Genomic DNA, 14,683 nt, shown 5'->3' with positions numbered 1-14,683 from the left:
AGATGAAACTGCATTATGGAAATTAAGGGCGGCCAATAATTTTGCTGTTCTCCACATCTTATTATGTTTTTCAAGGAATATTTTTGGCCAAGAAAAAATAGTTTGAGATTGGTCAAGATCAGCAAAACTTTGTTTGTTTTAAAGCTTTTATACTGGAAACTTAAGCAAACTTTTAGCTAATATTGTCTGCTCTTGACATGCTATAAAATGGCTCACTATGCTGATGTATTGGAGTGAGACTTGCATTATGACTGCCCAGATGTTAGAAATGTGTTAAGGATAATCCTGCTTGTAGGGAATGCACATCTGTATTTCAACAAACATTTCTTCTGCAAGTTCTTTACTACATGATAAAACCCTCCCTTTGGGCTGATTATAGTGTTTACCTGGCTTGTATATCCTTAGGATGTCTTGAATTTTGAAGAATTTTTATCAGAGCTGGCTAGAATCAAAGTATTATGATTATGGAGAATTTTATTTTTGGCTCAAAAGATGCTCTTGTAAAGGACCCAAGATGTAAAAGGCAATTCAAGCGGTGAATGTGGTACCTGTATCAATTACATTTTAAAATGATTCTTTTTCAGGGAATATGCTTCATTTCTCATTGGATACCATCTGATTCTTTTGATTACGTTATAATTTTTATCAACAATTAATTCTTAATAACCCTTAATAAATCATTAAAATAGTATTTACATATTTATGCACAACTGAACTGTAAAGAATAATGTAAATGGTAAATTTGGCATAAAAATCTAGTTATACTATGGGTGCTATTGTATGCTGAACATCTGAAAACTGCATTGATGACTATTTCTGCGTGTACTGTGCACAATGCTCACGTTATTCCCACAAGTGCCTATAGTGTCTCTTTCTAAGATTTTTTTTCTCCTTTATATATTTGAAAAAGGTCTGGAAGGTGTTTCTACACTGAATTACATTTTGGTGAAAAAAAACCCAAGAAATAATTTTCAGTCTCCTGCAATGCACTTACTGTTCATGACACATTAAAAAATGTCCCTCAATTCTGTACAGTATCTGAATGTTTCACAGCAGTTTTTTATAGAGAAATGGATATCTTCCTCCCCGACTAGATTTTTATGTAGAATTTGCTATTTGCAGTTTTAGAATAAATTTGGAATACTTAAGTTCATAATCCTTTCATTACTAAGCTCATCATCCTTTCCCCTTCCCTTCTCTTTCCCTCATGCTTCATGTCAAAGTTTACCATATCCTATGACCTGAAGAGTGTGAGATTTCCTTAGACAACTATAGGAAACTATAACAGAAAGAGCAAAATCTTTTATCTAACTTTGCAGCAGTCCAGAAACAAGAAGAAAAATATTCCACCACAGATTAGAGAGAAAAAAAATGCAGCATATAATAGTCAAAATAAGGGCACAGGAAGATTTTGAGTAGGTGGGTTACTCTATCCCAAGTTTAGCCAAACTGTAACCCTTCTTTTCCTGTTGAGATGATGATTCAGAAATGCATCATGAAATTAGGAAAATATAAGAAAATAGCTTTTTACTTTACAAGAACCATCTGATGGGAACAAATGGTCTAGAAACAGGTAAAGAGCCTGGACAAAAAGCTAGCTAAGATATGGAAGAAATTTTCACCAAATTCATAGTCTGAAAAAACCCCCAAAGACTAAGAATTAGGGTCCTATGTATAAATAGGAGTGCAAAATAATTTTAGAGTTTTTCTGTTTCAAAGAAACAGTGTGTTGATTTTATGAGTAATTCTCATTGCCTTTTAGGAAGTATCAGCCAGACACTCCATAAATAACATATTGTCTAGTAAATTGTAAACTAAACCACACACAAAAAAAAATCTGCTTTCATATACAAGGGTCACCAAAAAATCAATACAGTTCCTTCTAAAAAGCTCTCTGCAATGTTTTAACACTTGCAGGTGATGGTTCAACCTGTTTTATTGCTTATGGACAAGTAATGTACAAGATTACAAACACAAAAAGTGCTGGAATAAATAAATAAATAAATATTTGGTAACACTTCTAAAAAAATCCAATCTAATAGAAACAAGTTAAAATATTCTGGATCTTCTGATAGAATTTGATATTTATTTCCTTACTTAGGGCTGACCTATGAAGCTACGATTCTGAGACAAGAGGTGTAATTTAGCGCATAACAGGGAAAAAAGGAGAGAATGAGAAATCTTAATTTGATGTATTCTTTGTTTTCTAGGCTTCAAGGTACTTTGTTCAATACAGTCTCCCACAATATTCCTCTGTCCAACCTACAACATCATGATCTGGATGACTGAACAAACAGATGGGCAAAAAGCTGGATGGATGATCAGGCTCAGAAGGTAGTGCCTAATGGGTTGTAGTCTACTTGGAAACTACTAACAAATAGAGCACTGCAGGGATCTACCCTGAGACCTGTCCTGCTTAACATCTTTATCCATGACCTGGAGAGTGATAGAGTGCAGGCTCATCAAGTTTTCAGACAACATCAAACTGGGGGAGCCAGTCGATGTGCTCAAGGGCCACCTGGAGAGACCTAGATAGGCTGGAGGAATAGGCCAATGGGAACCTCATGAAATTCAACCAGGGCAAATGCAAAGCCATAATTTCTGCTCTGCCCTGCCATTGGCAGAAATAGCAGCACAGCAAGCTGGGAACTGACTGGGTGGGGAGAGGCTCTGCTGGAAAAGCCTGGTGAGTCTGGGCAGGCAGCAAGCTGAGTGTGAGCCAGCAGTCTGCTCTGGCAGTAAAGAGAACCAACAGAGACCTGAGCTGTATCAACAGCAGTACAGCCAGTAGGTCAAGGGAAGGGATTATCCCCCTTTAATCAGCACTCATCTGGAGTGTTGCATCCAGTATGGGCTCCCAATACAACAAAGACATCGATAAACTGGTGAAAATTCAGTGGTGGGCCACCAGGGTGGTCAGGGCTGGAGCACTTGCCTGCTCAGGAGAGGCTGAGGGACTGTGTCTTGTTCAGCCTGAGGAATGGATGGCTGAGAGAGACCTAAGAGCCTCCATGCCTACAGCAGGTCACAGAGCCAAGTTCTTCACAGCACTGCACAGCAGAAGCACGAGAGGCAACAGGCAGCAGTTGAAATAAGAGAGGTTCAGACTGGATATGACGAGGAATTTCTTCCCAATGAGGACAGTCAGGCAATGAAAGAAGTTGACCAGGGAGGCTGTGCAGCCTTCACCCTTGGAAGTTTTCAAGACCAAACTGGATAAAGTCCTGAGCAACCTGGTTTGACCTTGCAGCTGACTATGCTTTGAGCAGAGGCTTGGCTGGAGATCACCTGAAGTCTCTTCCAACCTGAACTATCCTGTATGCCTATGATCCTATATAGCAGCTATTATGAAAAATAATTACCAAGAAAAATGCTAATATCTAAATTTTGAGAAACAACTTCTCAACATTCTTCTTTCCTTGGCTCGAGATAGGTCATCATTTTAGACAAAACAAATAAATAAATGTTGTCTTCTACACTCGGCATTTCACTGCTAGGCGTTTAATGAGATCACGTGTGTCACTAACTTCCAATTCTTTAAAATAAAATAAATTGCCTGGGTAAATTAAATGACTAACTGGTGTAGCACACCTTAATGAGGATGAGGAGTGATCTTACTGTTCTCATTTAGTAATAATTCATACTCTTTTGACTACAGGCAAAAATTGGCACTTCTAAACATCTTCACAATTTATTTTCTACACTTAGTCCACTGAACTGAAGGCAGCATCTGAGGCTAATTTGCTCTGCCTTTAGTGTAGAGGCAGATGCTATGAGGCCCTCAACAGAAAGCTTTTCTTCAGCTTCAGGGGCCTTCACTGCTACATTCCAAAGGGAAAAGAGAAAGTATAAAATGCTGAGAAATCCTTTTTTCTTTTTTGGTGATTAGTTAGAAATACAAGAACACAAGACTAAAATGCTTATCTCAGGGAATCAGGAATCTGGCTTCCATGTAGAGTGCCTATCACAAACTTAGGTCTCTTTTATAAAGGAAATCTTTCAAACTGCTGTTCAAAAATTGTTCTAGAATCTTACATTTCTGCTGTTGCAAAACATCCTATATTTCTATCTCAAACTAATTAGGATCCATTTTATGCCTCCTTCTTTTTTTTTGTCAAGCAAGTAGTCACATATGGATAAAGCTTAGAATCACCCATTATATGAGCACACATTTTGAGTATTTCTTGAAGATGGGTTATTTACCAATAAATGGATTTTGTCAAAATGTATAGTCAACATGTCCCTTAGCTATGATACTTTTTTCTTTCTATGTCTTCTCTAAAAACATGAGGCTAGCTGCAAATGCCAATCAAATCCATTTCCATTGAAGTCTCTGTCAAAATAAGCTTTCTATTCCCTGATCATTTTAACAGTCCTTTCCTGTACCTTCTCTATTTCAAATTCTTTTACTTACTGGGCTGTTCAGAACAGTCCCTACTATCTCAGCTATATAAGAGCATACAATGTCTAATTCTTCACACTATATATTGCTATCATTATTTTTTTTTTTTTTTTAATTGGTCTGATGGCTACCAGAAAACTCACAAACTGATTGAAAAACACAGGACTTAGACATTGCTTCCTGTTTTAATCAATGTCTGCCCTGAAGTATAAAACAAGAACTAGAGAAAGATATTTTCTATAAACTTTTAATGAAAACTGGCAGAGCAAGATTTATGTAAGCAGAAGTTATGTATGCTCCAATATTGCAACTATATGTTTTTGTTGAATGTTTATTGCCTGAATTTTGCTATTGTTAATACGGAATTCTATTGATTCCTTTAGTGTTATATTTACAGCTATATTTTAATATATATTAAAAAAAGTCTTAGTATCTGTGTCATAGCAAGAATGTTTGCAAAGAGGAGCAAAAAACTGAAGGCACCTTTCTGGCTGCTTAGACTGACGTGGTGGGCAGAGGGACTGCTGATAAACCAGAGCAAGGGATTCTTTTTTTTTTTTTTTTTTTTTTTTTTTTTTTTTGTAATGAGCACAACAGTATCCATCTGTCCCTAGATTTAAGAGTGCAGATGTACTCTACGAAGTAACTTTGTAAAACTGGTGTCATGGGGCTCTCTTTTCACTCTCTCCCAGTGAACCCAGAATACATTTGCTCCATTGACAAGTTTTAAAAAGAGAAAGACTGTGGAAAATGTTGTAACTGCTAGCTTTGCAAATGCATCCTGAAAGGTAAAAGAGAAGCAGAAGTCTTCTGTGCACTACTTCTAATGATAAGGACTCTGTAATTGCAATTAAGTTAAAAGACATTGTGGCTGTCTCATCCAGTGATTCATTCAGCTCTGTCACATGTATACTGGTTCTGCAGCACTAACAAGTATTACCTTTTCACTTTAGGTTGCTGGACATGACGAACTGAATGCAATTTCAGACGTGCACATAGCTTACTCAGAATACTTGTATGGAAACAGTGTATGGAAACAATGTATGGAAACAACTTATATGCAGACACTGTTACCTCCACATCCGAACTTCTGTCTTCTGCAGCCCCCTTCCACCCTCCTGACAGAAATATCAAATTCTGCAACTTCCTCTGTCACTTACCACCTCTTTGCATCTCATTTGCCATCATATTCTGCTTATGTTTCGTGGATTTTTTTCCCTTTGCAAGTTTTAAAGTCACTCATTCTTTCCAACTAACCTTTCTATCCTTCACCTAAAGATAAATCGATTACTATCTTTTATTTAGTATGAATGTCTAACAGAGTGGCAATTATATTTTTGCAGTATTTTTACTTGTGTTCCTATCACTTTTTTTACTCTCATCTACAAAATCTGGACGGGCATTTACTACTTCTATTGATCTACTACAAAAGAAAAGGCAAAAAAATTATTCCTTTTCTCACAGGATAAGCACTACTGTTAATTTCTATATTTGGTGTTAAAGAATCATAGAATCGGTAAGGTTGGAAGGGACCTCTGGAGATCATCTAGTCCAACCCTCAAACGAGTGGCCCGTACAGGGATCAAACCCACAACCTTGGCATTATTACCACCATGCTCTAACCAACTGAGCAAAACCTAACCCCAAGCTTTAGAAGTGTCTTCTTGAATGTGTTTTTAGGACTTTAAAGTAAGTAGATCCTACATAAAATTACTAGAGGGGAAGAAGAAATGTCTCAAAAATGACCAGGCAATTAAGAGAGCTTTCCCCTCCACTTCCTGAAATGCTCACCAAGGACATCTGTCCCATATGACATGGGGCAAATGGTGATACACTAAGAATGCTTCTGATCATGTAACAACATAGTGGTAATGAGGAAAGGAAAAGTGAGAAGAAGAAAGGGGTCCCATGAGACACCGAAGTGCAGTGGCACAATGATTTTGTGATCTCAACCAAAATCAGGAAAAAAATAATGGCTGATCTTGGGTCACAGGTTTCCACAGGCGGAAACGGAAACTACTTTTTTTTTTTTTTTTTTTTTTTTTTTTTTTTTTTTTTTTTTTTTTTTTTTTTTTTTTTTTTTTTTTTTTTACATCAGAAGTCTTTTGAGAAAGCTATGAATAAAAAATGTTTATTTGGAAAGACTCTTTTAAAAACTAATGCATCTACTTAATGAAGAGTGGTGATCCTTGTCTGCAAATATTTGACTATATAGTGTTAATTTAACAAGTCATCATTCTGGTCTCTGTAATACAAGCAATACTCTGTGATCTGTTAAATGATCCCCGATATTTATGTCACAGTTGATTGAACAGGAAATGTGCTACTTCCTGGGATATAATGCATAAGCACACTTCAATAACAGAGTACAGTGCAATCTTAGAGACTGCTTTACAGCCATTGATTATATGGAAAATAACTGAGGCTCACAGTCTATGCTAACTGCCTTCACACTATTTTAGGGATGGAGAAAAGCCCAAAAGCTAATAGTGAACAGTAAGTTTACTAATCAGACTGACAAACCACATGTCAAATCTAATGTGGAAATATTAATTACTTTATTCCTTTCTTGAAAATCTGTTCTTACAGAAGCACTAGTAAGCTATTAAACTCAAAAATACATTTATTGGTCAAAACTTTTTTATCCTAAGCTCCTCTTTTTCTATCCTAAGCTCTTCCTCACTCCTGCAGCTGGGTTGTGGTTCTATGGCACAAACTTCTAAACTTCTATGGCACTAGTGGACATCATTCAGCACATTATCTGCTCCTTTTGGCCACTAACCATAAGCTCTGCTCTCTGAAATCCTGGTGTTACCTAAGGCCTTTTCTTCTATGAGCTTCCTTCCAAGTTCTCCATTCTCCTTCCCATACAGAGTTCCTCCAGTGTCTTACTTGGATGATTTTCCATATATCTTCTCTGATACTGAGAACGCTCCTAGACCTTTTTCTTTGCTTCCCTTTTTTAACTTTTGTCTCTGTACTCGATCTCCAGGATTTTACTGAAAAAAACAATGATGGGTTCTTTCATCTCTAAACATAGCAACTGTCCAAACAATAGCTGTAGTCTGTCTGACATATCCTCAGCTTACACTTGACAAAGAACTAACTCTTACTTCTGTCTTCCCTTGGTCATTGGTAACAATTTCATTATGCTGCTAGGCGCACAGTCCTATCACCTGATTCTCCTTTCAAATCCTAGATACTGACTGATGGAGTAGTTGGGATGAACTGCAATCATCCTTAGACATCTACATCATTGCTAGTCACCTAATGTTCCCTTAAAATCAATGAAATGCATATTTATGGAGCATTTCAGAAAATTCTTTTAGATGTCTTCTTCAGCATAAATTAAGTACAACACAATGTATCCAAATCATATACTATCATCCTATTGAATGTCACTGTGATCTGGCCTATTCTTCATGCACAGTTAAAATAGTCATGTAGATTTTTAGTATTACTGATCTTTACTATGCAATTTTCCAGTCTGGCCTTGACAGAGTAGCATTGGCCTTTTGTGAAGATGTAGACAAGATAATCTTCCTGTCTCCTCTCTTTAAACTTACACAGATGCATTAAAACTTTGTTTTTTAACCTCACATCTTTTGCTGGATTGATCCAGACATGTCTAGCATCTTTTGTATGATATCCAGGTGGTCATACAAGCTTTGAAATGTTTTTTCTTAGCCTTTCTCTTATATCAAACGTGGGAAAAAAACTTCCTATAAGCTCCTTCAGTCTAACATTAATGTGTCACACAAAATGATCCTCAGTGACTGAACAGGTGCAGTTACACCTCTCTTTTTCTTTTTTCTTCAGTCTCTATTTCTTTATATTATAAATACTTTCCAACAGTGATCATTTTTATAATACATGCATATATAGCCCCTTCATTTGGATCTCTAGTTAATAACTAATTGTAAGTGACATTCTAATAAAAAGTGATGATATATAAAAAGTGTAGCATGTATCTAAAAATCAAATGCAAACTCATCCTTTTCCAAAAATAATAAATGTCCTGAAATTTATTAATAGCATTTTAATGCTTTAATGGAAGCATTTTTATTTAAAATAACTTGGATTAGTAGCTCCCTTCTTTCCCATTAAACAGATATGTTTCCTATTTATTATGTGATTACTTTTCAAGAAAAGTATTCAGATTCACAGTGGAGATAATAGAACCTAATGGTTCTTCTAAAAGAATTCCTGATTTAAAGTGGATTTTAACAGAACATACTCAAACATTTTCTAAGAGTCATACACACTCACTTAAGAAAAATATGAAACAGCTGTCTATATTGATTCTGAAAAGCCTATATGGAAATAAAAATATTAAAAAAAAAGGTCTTTGAGATTACCTGACTCTGAAACTTCCCATGTGAGCAAGCAGTTTGCTCGTCTACCTTGCAGCTGAACTTGTATGTAACTGAAAGGAAGATATGTCCCATAAAGGAATCATTTCCATATGAGTATAAAAGTATTATCCTGCTGTGTGATTACAGTCATTAGCTTCTGCTTGATTGTGTGCATTCAGACACCACCTGAAGATAAATATGGAATTAAAAAACAAACTAGTGCCTTTTTTGCCAATGGATCTAGATATTCTGGGCTTGCTCTGAATGATTTTTGAAATGAGTTAGAGAGTTTTTACTACAAACAAGATTCTGGAATGGTTTTCCTTTTGGAGAATGACTTTCTATAGATAAAAGAGAAAAGAAATTATTTAAGAATACCTCTGTAAAATCAGGAATTCTGTATTACTAGATAGTTTGGGTCCATAAATTAGAGAAAGTATGACTTTACATGTAAAACTGTATTACAGTTAATGTTAATTTTACAAATCTTTACTGATTGCTATAGAAACATGTTTGACTAATTTTAATGGATACTCCAGGGCTTTTCCACACAAAGCAGGATATATATTCAGAGTGCCACCGATTATTATCACACAGAGGAGGAAAAACAGTGAATCATTAAATCTTCCAACATGAATAACTTGATTATCTCTTCATCTATTGCTCATTCAAATAGAGGAACAAAAAATCCAACCACAAATTTAACTGTCCTCCTGGTTTTCGCTTTTGTTCAACTGGTATCTGCTTCCAAATTGATCCTGAATTCTTTGCTTTTGTGGAAAATATCTACTAAAAAACAGCTTCTCAGTAAGACCTTGAGACTCTAGAGATCTAGTAGACCAGGATTTGATTTTGTCAGTCTTCCTGACCGACCCTCCTCAGTCTCTCGGAGCCCAGCTGAATACCTGTAGGTCCCCCCAGAAGCCTGTGCTCCGATGCTGAGCCCTGCCGTGGATGGTAGCACTTGCTAAGGCTTCCTACAAAAGCAAAAAGCAGAGTCAGCACGCTCTGCAGGAGATCGTCTCATGTCCATGTGCTCGGATGGTAGCTACAGAGTCTTAAGTGCTGCCCTCAATCTCTTAAATACTATCCTACATGCTGGGACGAGGTGCTTAGCCCTGCATGCAGCCCTCACCCCACATCCTGGACCTGCTCTCCTGGGGTGGGAGGACCCACATGGAAGGACCAGGCAGGTCTCAACCTCTTCCAAGAAACTTGGAAAGGATGATGCTATCTCCCTTTTAAATCTTACCCTTTCCAGTCTCATAGTCAGAACATGCATGGGTGTATTTAGGCTCATGTCTCCCATCACATCTCTCCCCTTCTGGTGAGGGACAATCCCTCTTCCAGCTCACGAGGGGAAACAAGGAAGCTGGAAGGCAACTACCTGTTCCCTTCTAGAGAAAATTAGAGGACTCTGTTTAGATGCTGACTCATGCTCTCACTTAAGTTACTGGCTGTTTAAACACAGGACCCAGGAATTAGAATTCCCAGCCCTGTCTCAAAAACAATCAAACAAACAAAAAACCTCATATTGAGTTAAAAAAACATTATTTAAGCTATATTAATTTTTCAGTTTCTGACTATGATGACCTCGTCTACATCAGTGAGGGTAGATGTTCTGAACTCAGTGAGAAAGGGTAAATTTAGAAGAAAAAAACAGTAGGAATATTCAGAATGTAGAAAATTCCTATTATTCCACATGCACCAAGGTTCATGCTATATTTTCTAAAAAGGCATCCATTTTCCTCACTGAGAGGGAGTTTGTGGTTATTTGTATTGCTTTGCTTTTTTAACCTTTTTTAGAAAAAGTATTTAAGCTGGAAAAAGTGTCATTTTAAATGGTTAGTCGTAAAGCTAATATTACGTGTCAAGGCTTGAAAGCACATGCAGAGATGATAGCAAGGGGCAGGAGACGAAAGCTGTAATCATCGTAAGTGGTGTATAACAGATTGGAAGTTTTATGAATGGATAAGGAATTACTCATTCTTGTATCTGTCCATTCGCTTCTTGTATCCTGTACAACTGTCTTTCTTACAAGTACCTGATTCAGATACTTTAGTTGATAACTTGACTATCTGGAAATTTTACAGTGTGACCAGCAGTAGTACTAGTAATCCACTGCTAAAATAGCTAGAGAAAATCATTCAGTTAAATATATAACTCACCCTCCCATTTTCCTTCCTGTCTTTCCCTTTCCAAAAGTGGCTACTGGCAGCAGAATTAATGCTTATCTTTCGAACTTAGGTGGTTATTTAGGTTATTTAGGTTACTTAGTTATTTGTGTAACTAAAATAATATAATAGAATAAAAAGTTATTTAGGTAAATAGACTGGTTAGTTAGTCCAGACTCTGCCAGAGTTCTGGCCCAGGAGCATTTCAAGAAAACTCTAGATCGAGGGATGCTGCAGCTGAGCCGAGCTGTGGTTGGTGGTGTGTTTCCTGGGGTCGGGTGACATTTCAGCGTGCGTAAGAGTCGCAGAACCGGGTCCGCCGGTGATCACCGCTGCAGCACACTGCGCGGTGCTGCCTATCCGCGCCTTTCCCTATTCGGCCTAGAGACGCGTTTCTCTAACTGATGCAAAAGAGAAGTCAGTGAAACAGATTCTTCTCCGGCCACATCTCAGTTTCATTTGGATTTCTTTTTTTTACCCCCACTGCAATATATTTTGGTTCGGCTTACAACAGCAACCAAAAAACCTGAAACGAGCACGGGGGGAAACCTCTACCTTCGGACGGCGGAAAAATTGCTCTGAGATGATGTATTGCCTTGTGCAGTAAGAGATACAGTTTGACAGAAAATAATATATGCATTGCTTTAACAATAGAAAAAGAATTCCAGTGTTTAAATAACTCAAAGGTACTGAAACAAGGAAAGAAAGACAGTCATCGTGGTTAGTTAAAAAGCACAACAATATTTCCAAACTCCACTAACAACGCTGAAGTTCTGGGGTGATGGTGAAGACAGGCAGCTAGCAGAGATGGATAAAAAACTGTGCACAGGTGGTAATGGCAGATGCGGGTGGAAAAGCGTCAGCAGCACACAGTCAGGAATATTTCGGAAAGATGCACTCTACCTGTGTAGCCCAGCGAGTTGTCGCCATTATCAGAGGTGGGGAGTGGCGTCCCGCTGTCGTTCCCCCTCTCTACGTCGTCGGAGTCTGTCGGAAACAACACCAGAGCTGCTGATGGGGTCACAGGAGTAACAGCAGTTGCCATTGCGATCAAAACATGTCGAGACACAATTAAATCCCCGCACGACAGCAGGAGCCACAGTGCCAGCGCCCGGCACGCTCCGTCCCTGCGCCGGCGGCGCGGCGGCGCCCGGCGAGAGGCCGCCGGGAGCATCGCCCGGGGTGCCTGCGCGCAGCCCGGCGTCTCCGCGCGCCCACCCCAACTCTGCCCCGGCACCTTGGCCGTCACTTGGCAGCCGGCGGCGAGCGGGGGCCACCCCGCCGAGCAGCCCGCGCAGGCTGCCGCGAGCATATGGGGCCGGGCGGGCAGGGGAGCCGAGCGCGAGCATTGCTAATTTTCCACCTTATTGTTAATCAAAGCTATTGACTGCGATCGCTTCCCCATCATCGCTTCATCTCCCGGCAATTACGGGCTCGGGGGACTTCACCTCCGCGTGGCGCGCGGGAGGGGGGAGCCGCGCGGCGGGGAGGGCTGCCCCGCCGCCGCGGGGGGCACGGGCCGCTTTGGCGGAGCCGCGAGGGGCTCGCGATTTTCACGTCGCGTCAACACCGCCACCGAGGGAAAAAGAAAGGGCGGAGGTGGGGGGAGAGGAGGGCGGCGGGGGGGAGAAGGAGGAGGAGGGGGGAGAAGGAGGCAGCTGGTCAGCTAAACGCAGGGACGGACCCGCGGTGCTGCAAGGCACCAAGGCTGCAAGAGCGCAGAGCGCCGTCACGGCAGCCCCTCGCAGTGAGCGAAGTAACTGAACGGCAGATGAAGAGATAAAGAAATATGTGAAGAAATAACAGTGCCAGTAGCTCTGTAAACAGAACGGCACAGCCCGAAGGAATTCGGTGCCGACCTCGTGAGATCGCTTCTTCCCCTCATCTGGGCGACTTCATGCAAAATGGCAAATTACACTTAAAGTTCTGTTTTTAATTTACTCTCGATAACGCGATGGCAAACGATGACCGCTAAGAGAAAACATTCATATTTTGTTATAAAAAACCTGCAGGGGGCAAATCTACTTGCAAGAATATCGGTATCAATAACATGGCAATAGGTATTTCTGGTTGCATATACCTTTTTTCTAACTAAGAACACTTCTTGACAAGTATCAGGTAATTTACTGATTATTTTAAAGACCATGAATAGGAAAGGTGGTTTTTACTCACCTCCATAATGACTGAAAACAACGGTTTCTTATTAATAAAATGCACATGCCACTAAAATCATTCCGAAGCTTCACAAAATGCTTCAAATAACTTTGACTGATACTAAATTAGAATTTATCCATTAGAATGGAGTTTTTTTGGATGCTAATTTTACAACCTCAGGCAATCTATTTTTTTTTCAAAAATATGATGCCAAGTATTAATTGCCTCCATTTCTCTAAAAGTGATCATAGACAGAGAGCATCCTCACAAACTCATACCTCCTTAAGGAATTGCTTTAACAAAAAAAAATAACCCTCAAGACCAATCTAGACAAGCAGACTCACCCGAAAAGGGATTTCTGATGAATTAAAAGAATGGATCGCAAGCCTTTTTAAATTTCTATTGGGCAAATTAAAAACAAAAAACAGCCTCCTCTCCCCAAGGTGGTGCTCCTGGTAGATGAAAAAAGTGAAATATGTTCATTTACAGATCCATTCATCTTTGCTGGCCCGCTAGTGGCCAGGGCCACGTGCATCTTGAACACCCGCTCTGGAAGTGGTGGCAGAGCGAGTGGCTCCACATCAGGCTTCTCCAGACTGTTCACTTATTTGCATTCAAGTGTTGACTGGGTCAGAGTTTTAAATTACAGCAGTGAAGGACAGAAGGATGGGACTTTTCATTAAATTCAGGATCAGAGCCTCTGCCTACTTGCATTCGGGCAAATGCTTAAAATCAACCGAAAAAAAGCTCAGACCGAGGTTTCAAACAACGAACCTGCTGATCATCGTTTTGCGAGATTAATTGCCTTCTAGGAGACTTACCCAACACTACACTCAAAAACGATTAAGAATAAGGAAGAGGCAGGGAAAATCACGCAAGTGTCCAACGTGCCGGTTAAATTTGTGCAAAATATAATAACGCAACGGATTGCTCTTTTTTACGCAAGACGCTCCCTAGCACACGATGTTCTCAGCAATAGGCCAACCCTCCTAAGCGGAGACATCTCACACACAAACATCGATGCTGATGCTCTTCAGTGAGGTTCACCTTGGTTTTTAAATAAGAGCAGCCTTCATTTCAGGAATTCTCTGCACTGACTACAGCCCACAGGACACGAGAGTAACAGCTTTAAAAATTAGGCTACAACTAGTTGCAACCATTCAGTCACGGAAATCTTGGCCTCGAATCCTTCCACTGGTGGAAATGAGGGGATTAGCTTCTTTTCAACAGTACTGGTATTCACATGATATTTGTTAATGACAACACACTTCATTTACAATCCGAAAGCACACAAGCACCATTCACTCTCAGACTCTCTGAGAAATACTAGTTTTTGACTGAATGTGACGTTCAAACGAAATTGTGGAATTATAGTTGATCTTTGTTTGGAAATTACTTCACTAGTGACAATGAATGAAGCTCAGTTCTCATTACAGTTCAGTTTACCCATTTCGTAGAAGGATCGTTCTGTGCTCAGGTCCTACATTTAGGGGTTTGGCCCTTTGCACTGGGCTTAATTTCAGCTGCATCACGAGATCAAGCTCTGTCTTTCTGAGTGTCCCTGACAAAACTTAAAAACAGTGAGTTCTTCTGGCTTG

The 14,683-nt window shown here is 39.5% G+C and overlaps 1 protein-coding gene across 6 annotated transcripts in view; it reads right to left on the bottom strand.

The window, feature by feature from the left end:
* The window catches only part of ROBO1 (roundabout guidance receptor 1), a 723,192-nt gene that overhangs the window by 363,585 nt on the left and 344,924 nt on the right, over positions 1 to 14,683 (bottom strand). For 4 of the 6 annotated variants that reach the window (XM_085318890.1, XM_085318895.1, XM_085318896.1 and 1 more), the window contains exon 3: positions 11,835 to 11,918. The exons of 1 other annotated variant lie outside the window; for it this stretch is intronic. In XM_085318890.1, coding sequence (XP_085175016.1) covers positions 11,835 to 11,918 — 84 coding nt within the window. Of the gene's footprint in view, positions 1 to 11,834; positions 12,118 to 14,683 lie in introns of those variants that run through there. One more of the 6 variants, XM_085318889.1, reaches the window with a different exon arrangement.

Source organism: Rhea americana, unplaced genomic scaffold (genome assembly GCF_003343005.1).
Source record: "Rhea americana isolate MKP2758 unplaced genomic scaffold, rheAme1 scaffold_56, whole genome shotgun sequence".
Classification (NCBI taxonomy): Eukaryota; Metazoa; Chordata; class Aves; order Rheiformes; family Rheidae; genus Rhea; species Rhea americana.
The sequence above is the reverse complement of the archived record's forward strand: the minus strand, read 5'-3'. Positions and strand labels throughout refer to the sequence as shown.